This window comes from Microcaecilia unicolor, chromosome 3 (genome assembly GCF_901765095.1).
Source record: "Microcaecilia unicolor chromosome 3, aMicUni1.1, whole genome shotgun sequence".
NCBI lineage: Eukaryota > Metazoa > Chordata > Amphibia > Gymnophiona > Siphonopidae > Microcaecilia > Microcaecilia unicolor.
In genome coordinates this window covers 459,435,456-459,456,443 of record NC_044033.1, presented here as the reverse complement: position 1 = coordinate 459,456,443, position 20,988 = coordinate 459,435,456, and the positions used below count along the sequence as shown (strand labels likewise).

The 20,988-nt window shown below is 40.5% G+C and overlaps 1 protein-coding gene across 1 annotated transcript in view; it reads right to left on the bottom strand.

Moving 5' to 3' along the window:
* The window catches only part of LRRC1 (leucine rich repeat containing 1), a 222,038-nt gene that overhangs the window by 75,953 nt on the left and 125,097 nt on the right, over nt 1-20,988 (bottom strand). Inside the window, exon 5 of the mRNA XM_030198969.1 lies at nt 2,143-2,199. Within this exon, the coding sequence (XP_030054829.1) occupies nt 2,143-2,199 (57 nt within the window). The remainder of the gene's footprint in view (nt 1-2,142; nt 2,200-20,988) is intronic.

Below are 20,988 nucleotides of genomic sequence, written 5' to 3'. Positions count from 1 at the left end.
CCCTCCATTGCCCCTGGTACAAAATAAGTACCTGAATATACATAAACCACTTTGAATGTAGTTGCAAAAACCTCAGAAAGGCAGGATATCAAGTCCCATTTCCCTTTCTCTAATTAGATTCACTTAACGCGTAAGGGCCTATATTTTACACGAGACAAAAAAAGGGGACATGGAAATGGGAGGGCCATGAGCAGATCAGGGGTGTGACTTTTAGTTACGCACATAATTATAGAATAAATAGATTCTGCGCCTAAATATAGGCACAGGCATTTACACCATGTTTTCATTGGTACAAATGGCCGTGCCTACATGTATGTATGATCCCTGGGCTTAAGCGCTATTCTATAAACCGCACCCAACTTTAGGCACGTTTTATAAAATACCGCTAAGCGTTTTTCTACATGCTTTTTTTTCAGTGCCATTTATAGAATTCTCCCTTAACACATTATAACACAGGATTTTAAGGTATGACAAGCCCAAAGTTAACGCTGCATCAAGAAATTGCCAGTAGTTTTTTTGTTTTATTGCAGGTTGTGAGTTAACGTTCTCATTAGCATATAGTACCTGTTGAGAATTATTTAAGCAGTAGTAAGTGGTCCTTCATTAACTCTATGTTAGCCAGTTAACGTACAGTAAGTGTAACGCATTAGCTGGCTAATGCTTCCATGCCCACTCTACACCCATGCCATACCCACTGACAGAACGCAGAAACAGGCTAACTATTGCAAAACCCCTTATTGTGGTCATATGGTAGCCTGTTCCTGGGCAATAATCATGAGTCAAGTGCTTAACACACTTTAGTAAAAGGGCTCCTAATCCTGAGATACATTTTGGTTATAATGGCCATGTATTTGTTGTCTTGTAAAGGCATTTTTTTAAGCCAGTGGTAGCTGCTATTTTACTGATTCTTCAGTACTAAGGACTGATTGAACAGATATAGCAAATACTTATTCAAACAGAGAACTATTAAAAATGTGCCCAACTCACTGTATAAAATACAACAAATGATTAAAAGAAAGAGCTTACAGTGGCATCTAGATGCCAACTTGGATATCAGGATCTCAAAACATTGGGCCAGATGTAAATTATGTAGTGTTTGAGGGCTACAGTCAGAACAAGTTTTTTTCAGCGTACCCTTAATGCAGGAATATTCATTAAGGGTATCCTGAAAACCCAACCTGTTTTTAAGCCTTTGCACATGAAAAGCCAGAGCTTTTATTTAGTATTAAAGCCATTTAGAGAGGATGGCTGGGAGAAAGGTTTGGACAAGTCCCTGGAGAAAAAGTCCATAAACCATTACGGAGGACTTGGAGAAAGCCATTGCTTATCTCTGGGGTAAGTAGCATGTACTCATCTACTTTTTGGGATCTTACCAGCTGCCTGGATTGGTTACCGTTGGAAACAAGATACTAGGGGCCGTTTACTAAGGTGTACTAGTGTTTTTAGCTTGTGCTAAAAATTAGCGAACGCTAACCATGTAGATGCCCATAGGAATATTATAGGCATCTACACAGTTAGCGCACGCTAAAAATGCTAGCGAGCCTCTAGCACGGCTTAGTAAACAGGGCCCTAGGCTTGATAAACCTTTGGCCTGATCTACTATAGTAATTAGGTTCTAAAAGATTGTGCAATATACTTTGGAGGATTTCTCTAACAGAAAATCAACATATAAAGGACCTGAACAAGAACATGAAAAAAAAAACCAAAGGTAATATTAAAGAAATGTAATTTTAAAAAGAAGAAGAAAAAAAAAAGCCAGCCTGTAACAAGTGACAAAAAACATTTCCAGGAAAGTTATTTTACCCAACCAAAAGCATAACATGGTGCACTGCAAAATAGAAAGTCATTCAAATATATCTCAATGTTTGTTTCTATGACATTTTCTTAAGCTGTTATAATAAAGCTGTCAAGTTTGACAGAAGTCTAAAATATTATTCATAACAGAGGTGACCGGAGCTCTGATACAAACTATAAATCTGAATTTTATTCTAGACCTGCTGCTCCATAAATCACCATGCTGTCTTTAGGTATGTGAATACAAAGACAAGAGAGATAATTTCAAACTACAGAGAGGACTACCGTTCAAGAGTAACCACAACTGGCAGTCTATCATACAAAACAACTTATAATTCATTAACTTACTCAGGTAAATATGTCAGCAAATTTTCTCTCAATTCCAATGAGGCCAGGTGAGACAGGCTGGAAGAAAAAATATGCAAAAAATAAAAATTAATTAAATAAAAATTATATTCTTCAAGAGTTTTAAGAAAACACAAGACAAAGTCCAAATCCAAAATGTTCTTAGCAATAACGTGAAAACAAAATTATAATGAAAAATGATACCATCGATCTTTAAGCCATAATTTCTACACTCTCAGTCCCTTTCCCACACATTTCAAAAAGCATTGAATTTTTTTTTTACATGTACTACATTTGAGCACCTTTTCTGATACGTGATCATTAGTTTAGGTACCTGATTCAATGCCACACTTTTTGAGTGGCTATAATTTGCAAGTCTAAGATCTTTCTCATAAGGGGTGAAAAAAGATCATAGGTTTAACTTATTGAGGGGGGTCTTTTACTTAGGCGAGCTGGCGTTTTTAGCGTGTGTTAAAAATAGGTGCACACTAAACGCTAAAGATGCCCATAAGAATACATTGGCGTCTTCAGCGTTTAGCGTGTGTCTATTTTTAACGCAAGCTAAAAACACCAGTGCTCCTTAGTAAAAGACCCCCTGAGGTAATGCTTTTTATAATGTATGAAGATCAGGTGGTAGAACCCAATAGAAGAAAATGTAGACACACATGTTCTTCCAGAAAATCTATATACACAGGAGGGGTGAAAAATTCTCAGCTTCCTAACAGTAAAGTTTGACATTAGTTGAGGCTTGACTGGAGGAGCTGTCACTGCAAACCACAACTGTTCCCGGCCCCCAAAGAAGACAGGCTACAGGTGGGAGAAACTGAACATTTGAAAAGAACTATTAGAGAAAAAAAAAAACCTAAAAATGGCAAAAAGAAATAAAAAAAAAAACAAAGAAAGCAAAAAGGAGCAGAAATAAAAGGTTTAAAAAGCACAAAATAACACACAATAAAGCAAAAAAAATTTTCAATAGAAGAACAATAATAATCTTTTTCTCTGGCTCCTAAAATCTTTGGGTGGTGCCCAAGTTTTCTAAATACTTTTTTACCCTGGCACATGTGACTGTGTTCCTATTAAAAATACAGTACACTTATTAACTGGAAAGAATATATATGCACATTTTCACAAACAAATTTAAATATAGTAACAAAATGATATATGTGTACACATATAAATATTTATATAGCATCTCTCTGTTATTCCGATCTATAGCTCATCCTTCTATTTTTGGAATTCCAGAGAAACTAACAAACTCGTTCTCCCCAAAATAAAACCCCTTGTGATTTGTTTTTATAAACCGAATATCACCTCAAAATATACTTTTAATTACAAATTTCAAACACAGTATGGTTTACAAAGTATAATGTGAAGCAACTTTTTATGTGGCCTGAAATCTTCTACAAAATAAAAGTCTACATTGCAGCTTTCCCAAAACGACTGTTCCGCTCTTGGCACACCAGTAATTAGATTACCCTTTAAATGTGTACATGACTGAAGATTAAAGGCAAAGAAAGCTGGTCGTTCATGGCCTTGTGATTTAAAACACACCAATTCTCTCGCATGCAAGTTTAATGGAGATTTAAATTTAGTTAAGTTGTGTGCATCCTAGTGACAGAATATTTACCTTGCTGTCAATTGTTTGCCTCTTAGATCCATTTCTGGTCACTGCTTTGCTAGGGTTGGGCAGTGTAAGCAAACCAGTACATGGCATGGGAAAGTAAGCAAGACTAATTCACTAATGCATTTTTCTTACAAAAAATATCTGAAACCAGACCTTATAAAAGTAGAATTTTCAGGTACTGGTTTTGGCCATTATAGCATTGATTTTAATATTCAGAGCACACAGAATAAAACAAACCAAAACTTAATAAAGAGCCTGGTAGAACAGACATTCAAGCTACTTCAGTTAAGGACCCTGTGAGAGATGACTAATGTAAAGTCCTATTTTCACTGATTTTAAATCTACTTTCATCTTGAATTCTATTTTAGGTGCCCTAGAATTCAAGCCCTATATTTAGATTTGCTACTCATTCACCTTATTCTAGGCACCTAGTTGAAGTGTCCAGCACTAGAAATCTGATCCAAGTGCAGCCTCTCCCCTCCCTCCCACTCCCAGCATGTCCCCACACACTTCTACATGTTGAGTGGCCACCGACTAAGATTAAAATTAAGATTCAAAAAAGAATCCATAGACCATTATTACTGCAATGGAATTTATGCGGGATGTAAAGAACAAACCTTAAAGAAACTTCAGACCGCTCAAAACATGGCAGCTAGGCTTATATTTGGTAAAAACGCAATTTGAAAGCGCAAAAACCCCTCCGCGAAAAACTACACTGGCTCCCAAAGAATGCATCGGCCTTCCAAATCTGCACCCTGGTTCACAAATCATCTACAGAGAAGCCCCGAGTTACATGACAGACTTGATCGCCTTACCATAGAAATACATCCGAATCAACACAATTCTTATCTAAATCTGCACTACCCAAGCTGCAAAGGACTCAATACAAAACAACTTACCATCTAGTTTTTCCTACATAAGCACACAACTGTGGAGCGCATTACCAAAAGCCTTGAAAACGACGTACGACCACCTAAACCTCCGGAAATCACTACAAACCAACCTGTTTAAAAATGCATACCCTACCGATCCAATCTCTTAAATGCCCAATCTCTGCAACACAACCAAACTAAAGCACGTAATGGACATAACGCAACTCTTCCGTTCTCCGATTCCCTAATGTGGCTGTGCCACATGAACTTGATCTTACCACAACATCACCCTGTATTTGTTCACACCGGAGCCTGCAAAGGCCTCTCCGGTACTATGTAAGCCACATTGAGCCTACAAATAGGTGAGAAAATGTGGGATACAAATGTAATAAATAAATAAAATTATTAAATGGACTTGTGAAAAATCCACTATTTCTGGGATAAGCAGTATAAAATGTTTTGTACTTTTTATACTGCTTATCCCAGAAATAGTGGATTTTTCACAAGTCCATTTAATAATTTTATTTATTTATTTATTACATTTGTATCCCACATTTTCTCACCTATTTGTAGGCTCAATGTGGCTTACATAGTATCGGAGAGGCCTTTGCAGGCTCCTGTGTGAACAAATGTTTTGTACTAGTCACTATGGGATATGGTACATAACATTCAATCTCCATGCAACCCACATTGAAAGCAAATGCTGATAATATAAAAACTATTTCTGAAGCTGCGCTAATCCAAGCGCAGGTATCAGCACAGCATGCCCTGAAAGTGGAAAATTTGAATATTAAATTACAAGAAATGGAAACTTTGGAAACTGCTTTGGTTAAGGACAATGTTTTTCTTCATAAACGAACAGAATACTTGGAGAATCAGATTCGGAGACTTAATCTTAGGTTTCTAAATTTTCCTAGGTCTCCTTTGATTTCATCTGTTGAAATGATTAAGAAATATATGGTGGACATACTTGGAATGGACAAAGATTCATTGCCTCCCATAACACGGGCCTATTACATCTGGAGCCCACAGGGGGGAGAGGGAAATCTCCCAAAGGTGGGGGATGGAATGAATTTAACTTCATTCCTCGAAAGTTCACTAGAGATTATTACCCAGAGGACTACTATGCTTGTTACTTTTGTCTTGGAACCTGACCGCAATGCAATATTAAGACTTTCCTTAAGACACTTAGATAACTTGTTTATGGGTTCAAAGGTTCGTGTTTTTCCTGACCTCTCAAGGCCCACTCAAGCTAGGCGCAAGGCCTTTTTGGAACAGCGTCCTAGAGCGTTGGCATTGGGAATAAATTTTGTATTACGATTTCCTTGTATATGTAACTTTATGCATGAGGGCAAACAGTTTCAATTTGTTGATCCTAAACAGTTAAAAGAATTTCTGGATGCTAGAGTAGATATAAATGTGGTGTGCCTCCCATAAAATGCAGGCTGGGATCAGTAATCCCGGGGTAGCAACTGGTAGGGATTTTTTTTTTTGTTACTTATTTTTTATATTTCTTGATTCTTGGAACCAAATGTTTCTTTATTTGTGGACGAAAGGCTTTAAATGTAATTTCTTGTTTTATTTTTCTTTGTTGTTAAAATGCCTATTGCATATTCATGATTTTGTTGTGAAATAAATGACTTATACCAATAAATAAAATAATTAAAAAAAAAAAAAAATGTTTTGTACTTTTTTGGGATCTTGCCAGGTATTTGTGACCTGGATTGGCCACTGTTGGAAACAGGAAGCTGGGCTTCATGGACCTTTGATCTTTCCCAGTATGGCAATACTTATGTACTTAGGTTTTTAAAAAAGCCCATTAGACTGAGCAGCATAAAACTCAATTCATGTTACCAAAAAGCAGAGATGGGGTTGTACTTTTTAAAAGTACTTAAGTAAAAATTAAGTACTGGCTTCAAAAGTAGTCAACTAAAAGTAGAAAGTAGTATTCCCCCCCCCCCCCCCCCCCCCAAAAAAAAAAAATACTCAAGTAAAAGTAAAAAAGTAGACATCTTAAAACTACTTTTTCACTACAAAGTAAAAAGTATTCTTAACAAGTTGGACCACAGAATCTAGTATGTTTACAAGCAATATTGTATTGTGATTATATATCTATCAAGTTTCAAGTTCATTGGAAACTTCCTATCCTGCCCAACAGAACTAGCCATCTGGGTTGTGTACAATCTAAAAAAAAAGTATAGAAAGAAAAAAATAGAAATACAGACATGACAAACATGAGAATAAGAGGGTAGGTGGGAAGAACTACAATGTAAATAGGAAAAGAAAAAGGGAGGGAAACAATGTTAAGGGGAGAATGTTTACTAGGTGACCGAGCACCATCATGCGGAGTACAAGTACTTCGTTACTACCCATCTCTGCCAAAAAGTAATTTTATAATCATGACCTCTGCTGGAGGCATATAAGCAAGCACCTATCAACTTGTAATCTGTCTAGATCTCTGTGGGTACAATGGAACAGAAAATTAATAGATGAAATTGCAAATTTTAAATACCTTTTTTTTAACAAGATTGTTAAATTTATTTGTGAGGGGGTGGAGGAGGGAAGGGGTTTTCACTGCGAAATGGATAATTTCAGGTGCCGCCTCTCCCTATCCTCTAACTCAGCTCCTTTTTGTATGAATAAGTTTTAAAAACACATGGATAATAATTTTGGTTTCCACCTACCAGTAAACACACAACGTGCTGTGAAGTATTGGGCCTATTGACTTTTTCTGACACCACACAGTCTTGAATGGAAAATGTTTGCAACTTAATTTTTTTTTATTTCAAAACTAAGAAGGTTTTGTTGCAATTGAAGCAATTTCTCAAAGATCAGGAGAAGAAATAGCTTTAGGGTATTGGGCGTACATATAAAAATAATACTAGAATAGGAAAAGGGGATACGCAATGAAGCTACAAAGTAGTAAATTTACAATGAATCTGAGAAAAGTTTTCTTCACTGAACGTGTAATTAAACTCTTGAATTCACTGACAGAAAATGTAGCAAAAGCAGTTACCTTAGCGGGGTTTAAAAAAGGTTTGGATAGCTTCCTATAAGAAAAGTCCATAAGCCATTATTAAAATGACTTAGGGAAAATCCACTACTTATTTCTAGGATAAGCATCATAAAATGTATTGTAGTGTTTTGGGATCTTGCCAGGTACTTGTGACCTGGATTGGCCACTGTTGGAAACAGGATGCTGGACTTGATGGACCTTCGGTCTGTCCCAGTATGGCAATATGTACTAAGCACATCTTTTACTATGTTACTATGTTATCCAAAACAAGGGTTTTCAACCCAGTTCTCGGGGCACAGCCAGTCAGTTGGGATTTTCAGGATATCCCCTTTGAATTCTTCTTATCTAAAATCAGGTGTTTTTAACCCAGTCCTCGAAACACACCCAACCAGCCAGGCTTTCAGGATATCCACAATGAATATGCATGAGCTAAAGCTACATGAACAACCTCCGCTGCATGTAAACCTATCTCATATGCATATTCATTGTGGGTATCGTGAAAAGCTGATTGGCTGGGTGTGTCTCAGGGACTGGGCTGAGAACACCGATCTAAACGGATAATATCAGCTTGGTCACTGCTTGTACGTATCCCACTGATCCTCACTGTGATACTGGGGAAATCACTTAACTCTCCGTTGTCTCAGGTACAAATTTAGGAGGCCCTTTCACCAAAGGGTGGTAGGGTTACCACTCGTTTGGTGCGTAGCAAACCGGCCCTACCACCAGGCAGTTGTTCCAGTTTTCCCATGCACCATTTCTGGCACTAGAAAATACATTTGTATTTTCTAGCGCTGGTGGGTGTGCCTGGCGGTAATCAGGCAGCACTGCGTATTGCCCAATTACCAACAGGTTACTGCCAGAGCCCTCACTGCCTCTATACAAGTGGCAAGGGCTCCAGCAGTAAATGGACATGCAGCATATTTTTTTTAATTACCACACGGTCATTTACTGGCCCTTTAAAAAAAAATAGGCCTTTTACCGGTCATGGTAAAAGGTGGCTTCGGCATCTGGCAATCCCATGCACCGATGCCACTGCAGGCTACCTTTTACTGCCATTTGGAAAAAGGACTCCATAGATTGTAAACCCTCCTGGGATAGGAAAATACCTACTGAAGTTGTATGTAACTCCCCCTCAGCTACTACAGAAGAGGCATGAGTTAAATCCAAGAGAACAGATTCAGTAGCAACACTAATACGTACATTCAGTAGCAATATTGAGTGGCGTAGTGGTTAGGGTGGTGGACTTTGGTCCTGAGGAACTGAGTTCGATTCCCACTTCAGGCACAGGCAGCTCCTTGTGACTCTGGGCAAGTCACTTAACCCTCCATTGCCCCATGTAAGCCGCATTGAGCCTGCCATGAGTGGGAAAGCGCGGGGTACAAATGTAACAAAAAAAAAAAACAACAAAAAAAATATTGCTTTATGTGCCGGTTGCCCCAGCTGAATAAAGAACTAACAAACAGAAAATTCAAATTTCGGCTATACTTACGCTCAAGTACTTCAGCTTAAAGAATCATAAATCTATTCTGATCTGCCAAGACAGACAATCAATGAAAAAAGATCATGGACTGACTTTGATGATCACACATTCCCAATACAAACTGTATAAATCAAAAGTGGTGATTCCGTTGGAGTAAGGTGAAGTATACACACCCCTTAATTCTATAAACTTGTGTGCACAATTTCACACTTATTGTGCAAAGGTACACATGTATAGAATACGGTCAGTTATGCGCACATCTTAATTTGATAATTAGCTGCTAATTAGAGTTTATGTTCAATTATTAGCCATAGCTAATAAATAGTGCCAATTAACATCACTAACTGTACTTAGAAAGGTAATTGCACTTAGTAAGGATTCTGCAAATTGTCTGTGCATAATATATACTGCCGGATTCTATATAGCACACCTAGAGATCTGCACCGAAATCCAGACATATTCTATAACAACGTGCATAACTTAATTGGCTTAACAAGCTAATCAGTACTGATAACAGCACTTAATAAGCAATAATGAGCACTAATCAGCAATAATGATTTGCACACACAACTCACAAAGCGTATTCTTCAATGACCTGCACCTAAATTATAATGAGCTCAGTTCAAAAGGGGTGTGGCTATTAGCAGGGAAATGGGCATTCCACGGGTGTTCCCAAATTTACACACATAGTTATAGAATATGGCCTAGTGCGCATAAATCTACATGTAAGAATTTACGCCACATTCTTGCCGGTGTAAATGGATGTACATAGTTTTAGGTGCTGAGTATTCTATATACCGCACCTAAATCTTAGGCACTGCAAAAGAAACACACTTAGTAGATAATGTTTACTGCGCCTTAATAGAATCTGTCCCATAGCACATAACTGCAGTGGGGTGTGGATCTGGGAGGGGCATGGGCGGGTCAGGAGCATACCTATCACGCTGTGAGCATAGGTTATAGATACTAATGGTTACGCACTTACTGCCTACATTTAGGCATCCACATTTACACCAGCCACTGAGTGGTCCAGGTGCTCACGCCTAAAGTACATAAGGTGGGGCACACTAGGGGGCCCTTTTACTAAGCCATGTACACACCTAAGCGCGCCCAACGCGCAACAATTTTGAGTACCACCCAGCTTCCGCGTGGCCCTGGTGGTAATTTCATTTTTGACGCATGTTTGCTATGTGTGCCAGGTGGTAATCGAGCAGTAACTGGCATTTTACGCGCTTTTTATACCATTACCGCCCGGTTACCGCATGAGATCTTATCGCTAGATCAATGGCTGGCAGTTAAGGTCTCAGACCCAAAACGGAACACGTGGCAATTTTCATTTTGCTGCTGTCCATTTTCGGCAAAAATTTTTAAAAGGCATTTTTTGCAGGTGTGCTGAAAAATGATTCTGCGCGCACCCTAAATATGCGTCTACACTACCGCAGGTCATTTTTCAGCGCACCTTAGTAAAAAGGACCCTAGAATTCTATAATGGCAGCTGCACATGCAATTGTGGTTACGGAATTTGTGCTTAGCGCATATCATCTATGTTTAGGCAACCTATATAGAATTACCCCCTTAGAGACCTAGGATTTCCTCCTGAGTGTATTCTACATACTGTGCCTAAATCTAGAAAGCAAATAAGGGAAACTGACAAATCCCTGAAAAAGATGTTTGTTCATCAATACCTCTGAAGTAATAGGGGCGATTAAATACTTGAAAGGTGTTAATGAGCAAGCAAATCTTTTAGAAAGTATTGAGCTAGAAGAAATAAAAAGAAAATTAGCTTGAAAGCAACTTCAGGAAATACTTTTTTTATGGAGCCTGGAAAGCCTTCCCCCATGGAGCTGCTGGGGAGAAAAATGGTTGCAGAATTCAAAAATGCATGGGATAAATACAGAGGATGGGATCAAGGTACCGTATTTTTCGGACTATAAGACGCACTTTTTCCCCCCAAATTTGGGAGGAAAATGGGGGGGGGCGTCTTATAGTCCAAAGGTAGATTTGGCTGGCTGGCTGGCTGGCTGGCAGGCCGCCCGCCCTCCGAGTTCGGGATTGCCATCAGGGTTACCTCCTCCCCCCCCCCCCCCCCCCCGGCCCTGTCACCACTTCTCCCTACTCACGCGATCTTCCCTGGTGGTCTACTGACGTCGGGGCAGGAAAGAGCCCCCTCTTTCCTGCCCATTGCGCTGCTCTCCATCCTCCTGTATGCAGCCTGACGGTCTCGGCGAGATTCAAAATGGCTGCCGAGACTTCAATTCTCGGCGGCCATTTTGAATCTCACCGAGATCGTCAGGCAGCAATATATACAGGAGGATGGAGAGCAGCGCGCTGGGCAGGAAAGAGGGGGCTCTTTCCTGCCCCGACATCACTAGACCACCAGGGAAGATCACGTGAGTAAGGGGAGAAGTGGTGACAGGGCCGGGAGGGGGGGGGGAGGAGGTAACCCTGACGGCGATCCCGAACTCGGAGGGAGGGATTCGGACAAGACGCACCGGAGCACCTAGGTTTTAGAGGAGGGAAAAAGGAAAAAAAAATTTTTCCTATTTCCCTCCTCTAAAACCTAGGTGCGTCTTATGGTCCGGTGCGTCTTATAGTCCGAAAAATACGGTAAAACAAATAACAGAGAAGGGTATAACACACAGAGAGTGGCAGGTACAATCCTAAACAAAGGTAGGCCCGAATGTTCTGCACAGAGCAGCAGGTACAACTCTAGCCACTTTGCTGGGCAGACTGGATTGACCGTTCTAGTCTTTATCTACCATCGGTTACTATGAAAAAAGGCCACAACCTACAAGTAAGAATCTATGGGGTCCTTTTACTAAGGTGTGCTGAAAAATGGCCTGCAGTAGTGTAGCCGCATATTTGGGTGTGCACAGAATCATTTTCAGCGCGCGTGTAAAAAAGTTAATTTTTTAAATTTTTCCTGAAAATGGAAGTGCGGCAAAATCAAAATTGCTGCGCATTCATTTTGGATCTGAGACCTTACCACCAGCCATTGACCTAGTGGTAAGGTCTCACACGGTAACTAGGTGGTAATGACCTACGCACATATCGGACGCACGGCAAAAATGAAATTACCACAAGAGCCACGCGGTAGCTGGGTGGTAACTCTAATTTTTGGTGCTCGTTGGGCACGCGTAGACACATGGCTTAGTAAAAGGGACCCAATACCCACACTGGATTCCAAGGATATCCTACTATATAAATGAAGAGTGACCGACGTGCCCAGCATGCCGCATGTGCGGCACGTCACAAATCTCTTCCGAGTTCTGACGCTGACCGGCGAGCACCGGGCAGGCGGGGAAGGATCGTCCGACAGCAGCTCCAAGGCGCACTCCGTCTCCGACAGGTACGATGAGCTGATGCCACCGCTGCTGCTGTGACCCGGGCGCTTTCCTCTGCCACTATCCCCCGGGGCGGCTTTCCTGGGCGGGGGCTCAGCTGCACCTGGCGTTGCTCCGACCGCTTTCTTGCCCGTTTTAATGGGCTCAACGGCTTGTAAATCAATAAATAACAAACCTCAATGCTCCCAATAGCGTGAATTGAAATAAGTAAATGATATCTTTTAGGAATAAGAAAAGGAAAAAAGGGACAGTGTAAAAAATTCCTCACAAGAGAAAAATAGCTGTCCCCCCAACATCCTTTATATAATCCAAATTTGGAACCCACAGTGGGTGTGTCCTTAAGTAAACCCTGTTCCAGTTTTTAATTTTTTTCAAACAGTTTGGACAAACTCATATGTAGGTTGTGGTATATATTAAAGTAAAGTTTGCTTCTCCATTGTTTGTTTACTGTGTAAAAGGCTAAATACTCCAGCAGAGAATGGGATTCATTTAAGGGCTGCACTTCGTCCATAAACTTATTTCTAAACCACAGAGTATTCAATTTTCTTACTGTTGGCGCTTTAACCACTGCTTGCATAGCAAGGAAGTGAAGTCACACAGGCATCCTAGGGACAAACTGCTTTAATCTGCTGAAAATGATTCTTACAACTTACTATTTTTCCCCCTCTGGAAAAAAAAAACTGTTTATTGGCTAAAAGACAGGCTTCTTTCTTAGTACTGTATCATTGATCATAATTGAGTTGTAAGTTCTGTTTTGGACAAAAGCAATATATTCTTGAAATCTGTCTACCTCTCATTGCCAGAGACTACAAGTTATCTAAAGCTATTCAACATACGCATACTTGTACAATGTTATGGATATTAACTGCCCATAAAAAGGGTAATTTACCAAAGCATTTTGGCAAGGAAAACAGTGCTTTACTCACAGAAATGGGGATATTAAAAAAACTGCCTATCCAATACACAGGTATAATTAATACCTACACAACCTAAGCATAAGCTAACCAGCCAGTGTGCAGGTGTTCTCGGAGACAGGGATGAAAAGAGAACTACAAGTACATTACAAATTTGAACATAAGCTTATAAATTAACCCAAAAAACTTGCATGCACTAAAGAGTAAGTACTAATACATGCACACAGTTTCCATGAGGTAATGTTCAAAGCAGAAGAACATGCATCATAAGAATTGTCATACTAGGTCAGACCAAAAGCTCCATAAAGCCTGGTATCCTGTTTCCAACAGTGGCCAACCCAAGGTGGCTTTCTCAAGTCTGCCTTAACAATGATTTAGGGACTTTTCAACCAGGAAACTCCACTTTTTTTAAACCCAGTTACACTAACAGGCTTATTTTCAAAAGAGAAGGACGCCCATCTTTCGACATAAATCGGAAGATTGGCGTCCTTCTCACAGGGTCGTCCAAATCGGTATAATCGAAAGCCGATTTTGGACATCCCCAACTGCACTCCGTCGCAGGGATGGTCAAAGTTCAAGGGGGCGTGTCGGAGGCATAGTGAAGGCGGGACTTGGCCTAACACATGGATGTCCTCGACCCATAATGGAAAAAAAATGGCATACCTGATGAGCACTTGAACGACTTTACTTGGTCCTGTTTTTCTTACGACCAAGGAACAAAAAGGTGCCCGAACTGACCAGATGACCACCGGAGAGAATCGGGGATGACCTCCCCTTACTCCCCCAGTGGTCACTAACCCCTCTCACCCTCAAAAAAAATATTTTGTGCCAGCCTCAAATGTCATACTCAGGTCCATCACAGCAGTATGCAGGTCCCCGGAACAGTTTTAGTGAGTGCAGTGCACTTCAGGCAGGCGGACCCAGGACCATCCTCCCCCCCCCCCCCCCCCCCCCCACCTGTTACACTTGTGCTGGTAAATGTGAGCCCTCCAAAACCCACCACAAACCCACTGTACCCATATCTAGGTGCCCCCCTTCACCCCTTAGGGCTATGGTAGTGGTGTACAGTTGTGGGGAGTGGGTTTTGGAGCTGGTTTGGGGGGGCTCAGCACACAAGGTAAGGGAGCTATGTACATAAGTACATAAGTAATGCCATACTGGGAAAAGACCAAGGGTCCATCGAGCCCAGCATCCTGTCCACGACAGCGGCCAATCCAGGCCAAGGGCACCTGGGAGCAATTTGTGAAGTCCACTGGAGTGCCCCCTATGCTGGGTCCTCCCACAACCAAAGGGCTTGCGTTTGGTCGTTTCTGAGATGGGCGTCCTTGGTTTCCATTATCGCCAAAAATCAGAAACGGCCAAGTCTACGGACTACATCTCTAAGGATGACCTAAATTTCAAGATTTGAGCGACCCTGACTGTATTATCAAAACGAAAGATGGACATCCATCTTGCTTCGATAATACGGGTTTCCCCGCCCCCTCCATCGGGACGTTTTGCAAGCACGTCCTCAGCAAAACTTGGGTGTCCCTTTCGATTATGCCCCTCCACGTGTTAATCACCTCATCGTCTAGCAATAAATTCCAGTGTTTTATTATGGTTAGCGTAAAAACATATTTTCTCTCATTTATAAAATACATATATAATAATCAAGCTAGAAATCCATAATAGAAATTCTCCATAGAATACTATACACTCCCAAACATAACCACATCTACCTTTGAGCAGAGCACAAAATAAATTAATTTAAACCAAGATACATCAGTTCTAAACAAGATAAAGGAAATAACAGATTTCAATATATCCAGCTGCAAACTATGACAAAACATTTCACAGGATCCCACAGTCACTCACAAAGGAAAAATATTCAACATAAAGGAATCCTTCACTTGCTCATCTTCCAATGTGGTATATGTCATTCAGTGTAAAAATATGCAACAAAGGGTGCTGCATTGGAGAAACAAGCTAGATGCTAAAGAAGAGATTTAATTTACATAGACATCATATGAAAAATGCAAGTACCAACCAGTATGTCATCTCAGTGGGGCAGCACTTTACAAAACCAGCACACTGTACCAACGATTTTATGGTGAGAATACTAAAAGGGAACTTTAAAACAATAAGGAACGTAAGACCTTTGAAGTCAGAATGATTATTTTGACACCCACCAGGCAGGACTTAACAAAGATCTGGGTTTTCTAGCTCATTATACACCATAAAATTCTACTGCTTTGTCACCCTCTTATCACCATGCATATCTCTCTGTCCCTCATCCACCCGACCCTCCCTGTCTCTCACCTAACCCACCCCACCCTTATCTTGTTAGACTGTCACTGAAATGCTTTGATGTTTCACTTATATATATTGTCATCTATCAACATTTGCTTATTTCTGATCTGATGAAGAAGGGCTACCTTTGAAAGCTAATCAAAAAATGTATTAAGTCCAATAAAAAAGGTATCATCTTAATTTCTTTTCTATGCTTTATTTTATTCTATTTCTATTGATCACAATTTAAAAAGAAAAAAAGAAACACACCCTCAATTATAATTAACAAGCCACTATTAAAAAAAAAAAACTTGCAGATGAGAGATCTAAAAAAACAAAATTGGTACCCTAAAAGGTAATACAACACCTACATGTGAAACATAAGAAAAAGGAAGCCTCACACCTAGAAGTTCATATTTCATCTGTAGGAACTGCTTCCTCCTCAGTTGAGATCAACAAGAGACATCTGGGAAATGTGTTACTTTATAACCATAAGACACAGCATCCTTTTAGAAAAATAAGCCTTGAGAACAGCAACCTTGTCCTCCTCATTTACAAACATGACCGCCAATTTTGCCCTAGAGGAAATCAGTCAAATTAGAAACAGAAATATCATTTTCCTCCCTGGGCAAATTAGTTTGGTCACTTGAGGACATTATTACAGAGTATAACTGAAATAGAAATGTTTTCCACATTACCAAATTGCTATACATTTCTAAGATAATTCTGAAATATCATTAAGGGAGATAAAAGGTGTGTTCTGGAAAAATTAAAGCAATCACAGATTCCAAGCCTTAATACTATTCTCCAAAGCCTCCATCTTTCTATGCAACAGTGTCCATAATTTGATCCATATTTATATGGAATTCCAACTTTCCCAGATCGCTGTCTGCCTTCAATATCCCAAATTCATGCTTTTTAAATTTATCAACAGTGTCTTGAGAAAAATTTACAGACTGTTCAACAAAATGCTGTATCAAAGAGCTAGTTTGCATTAACAAGCACCAAATATTTTTCAAGGAAATATCTTCACAGGACAAATTTTGATCCGTTACTACTAATCTCATGATCATATTTACCCAGAGCTACACTGGAAGAAACCACAGGTAGAGGTGGAGAACTCTCAAAACAGGGCTCAAAGAAGCCCCCAAAATAGAGGGTGTCGATGGGTAAGAACAAACACGAAACGACTGGAAACTACTTCGGAGAAAATACAAATACACCATAAAACAGACAAAAAGACAACACTACAAAACAATAATAGGACCAAATTACAAAGACACACACAAACTCTTCAGCCTTGTGAACAAACTGCTAGATACCACACCAGTTACAAATAACGGTAAAAACATACCAGACGTCGACAGCCTTGCGAAGTACTTCAAACAGAAAATCATACTACTACGACACAAAATACCCACCAGTCCCATAGAATACGCCACTCTTCTAGACTGTCTGGACCCAGAAGAAGGAGCACACCCAGCAGACAGAACCTGGACCGAGTTCGAACCAATACCAGAAGACCTCATCTCTAATACTCTCAAAAAATATGCCAAATCCAACTGCAAACTAGACGCATGCCCAAACAGCCTCATGAAATCAGCCCCTCAACAATTCACAATTGACCTAACGAAGCATGTAAATTACATGCTACAAAATGGACTCTTCCCAAAAGAAAAAGGAAAAATCCCACTCACCCCAATTCCTAAGGATACAAAGAAAAACTTGAGCGAAATTACCAACTACAGACCAGTAGCATCCATACCACTGATAACCAAGTTAACTGAAGGGATGGTAACCAAACAACTCACAAACTATCTAAACAAACACTCAATACTGCATGATGCCCAATCCGGATTCCGGTCGAACCATAGCACAGAAACAGTACTAGTCACCCTTATGACCAAATTTAAACAAATAATAGCAACCGGGAACAATATACTCCTCCTACAATTTGACATGTCAAGCGCCTTCGACATGGTCGACCACGAAATCCTACTACACATACTTGAATACTTCGGCATTGGAGGAAATGTCCTAAGCTGGTTCAAGGGGTTCCTAACCATGCGCTCGTATCAAGTCACATCACACTCAACCACGTCCAAGGCATGGATACCTGAATGTGGAGTCCCACAAGGATCACCCCTCTCACCAACTATTTTCAACCTAATGATGATCCCTCTAGCAAAACTCCTATCAAACCATAACCTCAATCCACATATATACGCTGATGATGTGACAATATATATCCCTTTCAAACAAGACATCAAAGAAATCTCCAACGAAATCAATCAAAGCCTAAACATCATGAACACATGGGCAGACACATTCCGTCTGAAATTAAATGCAGAAAAAACTCAATGCCTGGTACTCACCTCCCAATACAACACCAACGAATTCAACGCGATAAATACACCAAACCTAAACCTTCCAATCTCAGAAACGCTAAAAATCCTTGGAGTCACTATCGACCGCCACATAACACTTGAAACCCATGCAAACAACACAACTAAGAAGATGTTCTACTGCATGTGGAAACTGAAAAGGATAAGACCACTCTTCCCAAGATTCGTCTTTCGTAGCCTAGTGCAATCCCTCGTCCTCAGCCATCTGGATTACTGCAACTCATTATACGCAGGCTGCAAAGAGCAAACACTGAGGAAACGTCAAACAGCCCAGAACACAGCAGCCAGACTCATCTTCGGTAAACCAAAATATGAAAGGGCAACACCACTACGAGAGAAACTACACTGGCTTCCGCTGAAGGAACGCATCACCTTTAAGGTATGCACACTAGTCCACAAGATCATTCACGGCGAAGCCCCAGCCTACATGTCCGAGTTGATTGACCTACCACCCAGAAATGCTAGGAGATCTTCCCGAACATACCTCAACCTCCATTTCCCTACTTTCAAGGGCGTGAAATACAAGACGCTACACGCGTCAACCTTTTCTCACACGAGCACGCAACATTGGAACTCACTGCCATGCAACTTAAGAGCGATCCACGAACAAGCATCCTTCCGCAGATTACTGAAGACCCATCTATTTGAGACAATTTACGGAAAAAACCAAAACACATAGAGCCCACACTCACTTACATAAATGCATCACACATCCACTTATGATCTCTCATCCCCCTAATTCCACATTACTCATACATATACTTACAGGAATATGTACACCATGTGCCTATGTGTCTTAACACTGCCCTTAAGCTTCCCATTGTCTCCTCCCAAACTCTCCCTGTTGATGTCCCATTGTGATATTCCTAATGATAATTCGATTATCTCGCATAACTTGTACAATGTAACCCATAACCAATTTGTAACAACTGTATTCTCATTATTCATATCTTATTGTAAGCCACACTGAGCCCGCAAAGAGGTGGGAAAATGTGGGATACAAATACAAACAATAAGAGGTAGCCATGACTAGTAGGCTCACCGATGGCTTCACATATACATATTTATTTACAGGACCTTGACCCTTCTGTGTTGCTGCTGCTGCCACTTGGCTTTCGTTAACGCATACCAAGGTAGACAAATACAAGCCCCAAAAAGGAACATGTTCTCCTTAGGTCATATGCCCCTTCAGATATGTGCCCATGGACCACGTAAGCATAGCCATACGTCAGGAAGACTGGATGGCACCTCTACTGGCAGTCCCCTGACATCACACACAGAGGTACAGCTAACCTCTCTGCACTCTGCCATGGAGTGTTTTCACTTAGGGGACACCTCCGTCAGCTTCCCTCCAACTGCCGGCGTCCTGGTACACCAAGTCAAAGTAGCAGGTCTCCTCCTCTGTGTTTGTTTTAAATGTATTACTTGGTAACTTAACATGGTTTGTCCCCCAGTCTTTTTGATTTGTGTTTACCCATTTTACCCTGTTTTACTATTTTAAAGACCTGTATCATGTCTGCTCTCTGCCACCTCTTGCCTAAGAGAAATAGCCCTTACTCTTTAGTCTTTTCTCATAGGGAAGCCATTCCATCGCTTATTATTTTGGTCACCATTTTCTGTATGTCAAGGAAGGGAAAGGGGGAAGCTTTTCCAAATTAACAGCATTGAATGCACTGTCTGAAACTGAAGTCTGAAAATGTGCATTTCGGGCAAAGGAAAAAAAGATGGAAGTAAGGACAGCTGCATGACCAAAATACTTCAGCTTAAAGAATCATAAATCTATTTTGCTCTGCCAAGATAGACAATCAATAAACTACCATCATTCTATAGCACTAAGAGATATATGCAGCGCTGTACACATTATATGCAAGTACTTTCTCTGTCACTAGTGGGCTCACAATCTAAGGGGTCCTTTTACTAAGGTGCGCTGAAAAATGGCCTGCGGTAGTATAGACACGTGTTTTAGGCGCACGCAGAATTATTTTTTAGCGCATCTACAAAAAATGCACCTATTTTTTGCCGAAAATGGACGTGCAGTAAAATGAAAATTGCCGCATGTCCATTTTGGGTCTGAGACCTTACCGCAAGCCACCGACCTAGCAACAAGGTCTCATGCGGTAACCGGATGGTAATGGTCCACGCACGTCAAATTCCACCTAACGCATGTAGCTGCCGCGCAGCAGAAAATAAAAAATATTTTGTGGACATGCACCAAAATTGAAATTACCGCAAGGGTCACGCAGTAACCGGGCAGTAGCTCCAATTTGGCATGCGTTGGGCGCACATAGGCATCTACGCAGCTTAGTAAAAGGGCCCCTAAGTTTTTTTTGTACCTGGGGCAATGGAGGGTTAAGCGACTTGCCTACATTCACAAGGAGCAACAATGGAAACTGAACCCAGGTACCCACGATCTCAGTCTGCTGCACTGACCATTAGGCTACTCCTAATCAGACATTCTTGATCCAAACTGCATAATAGTTCAAACATGGCAATTCATCTGTGATAAAGGTGCAGTATACTCATTCAAACAAAGGAAACAGCAACACAATAACAGATTCTATTCTATTCCATGTTTTCTATCCTGCTAATTTCAATCAAAGAATCAAAGTGGGTTAAAACATCTAATTATTTCACTACAATATCATTCACACTTCAAAATATTTCTTGAATTCGACTTCCTAAACAGTAGTCTGAAATCCCCTGGAGTTGAATAGAAATTCAGTTCCACAATTTGACTGTGGAATAGCTAAAAGAACTATCAAAAAAACATTAATATTGAATTTTGTTCACTGGAGGAAGAGCTAGATTTAAAGAATAATGGCTATGAGTAGGTCAATCTACAGAAGGACAGTGGATCAGAGTAATGTGGTCAGATGGACTAGAACAGGGGCGTATCTGCGTGGGGCCACAGGGGCCTGGGCCCCCG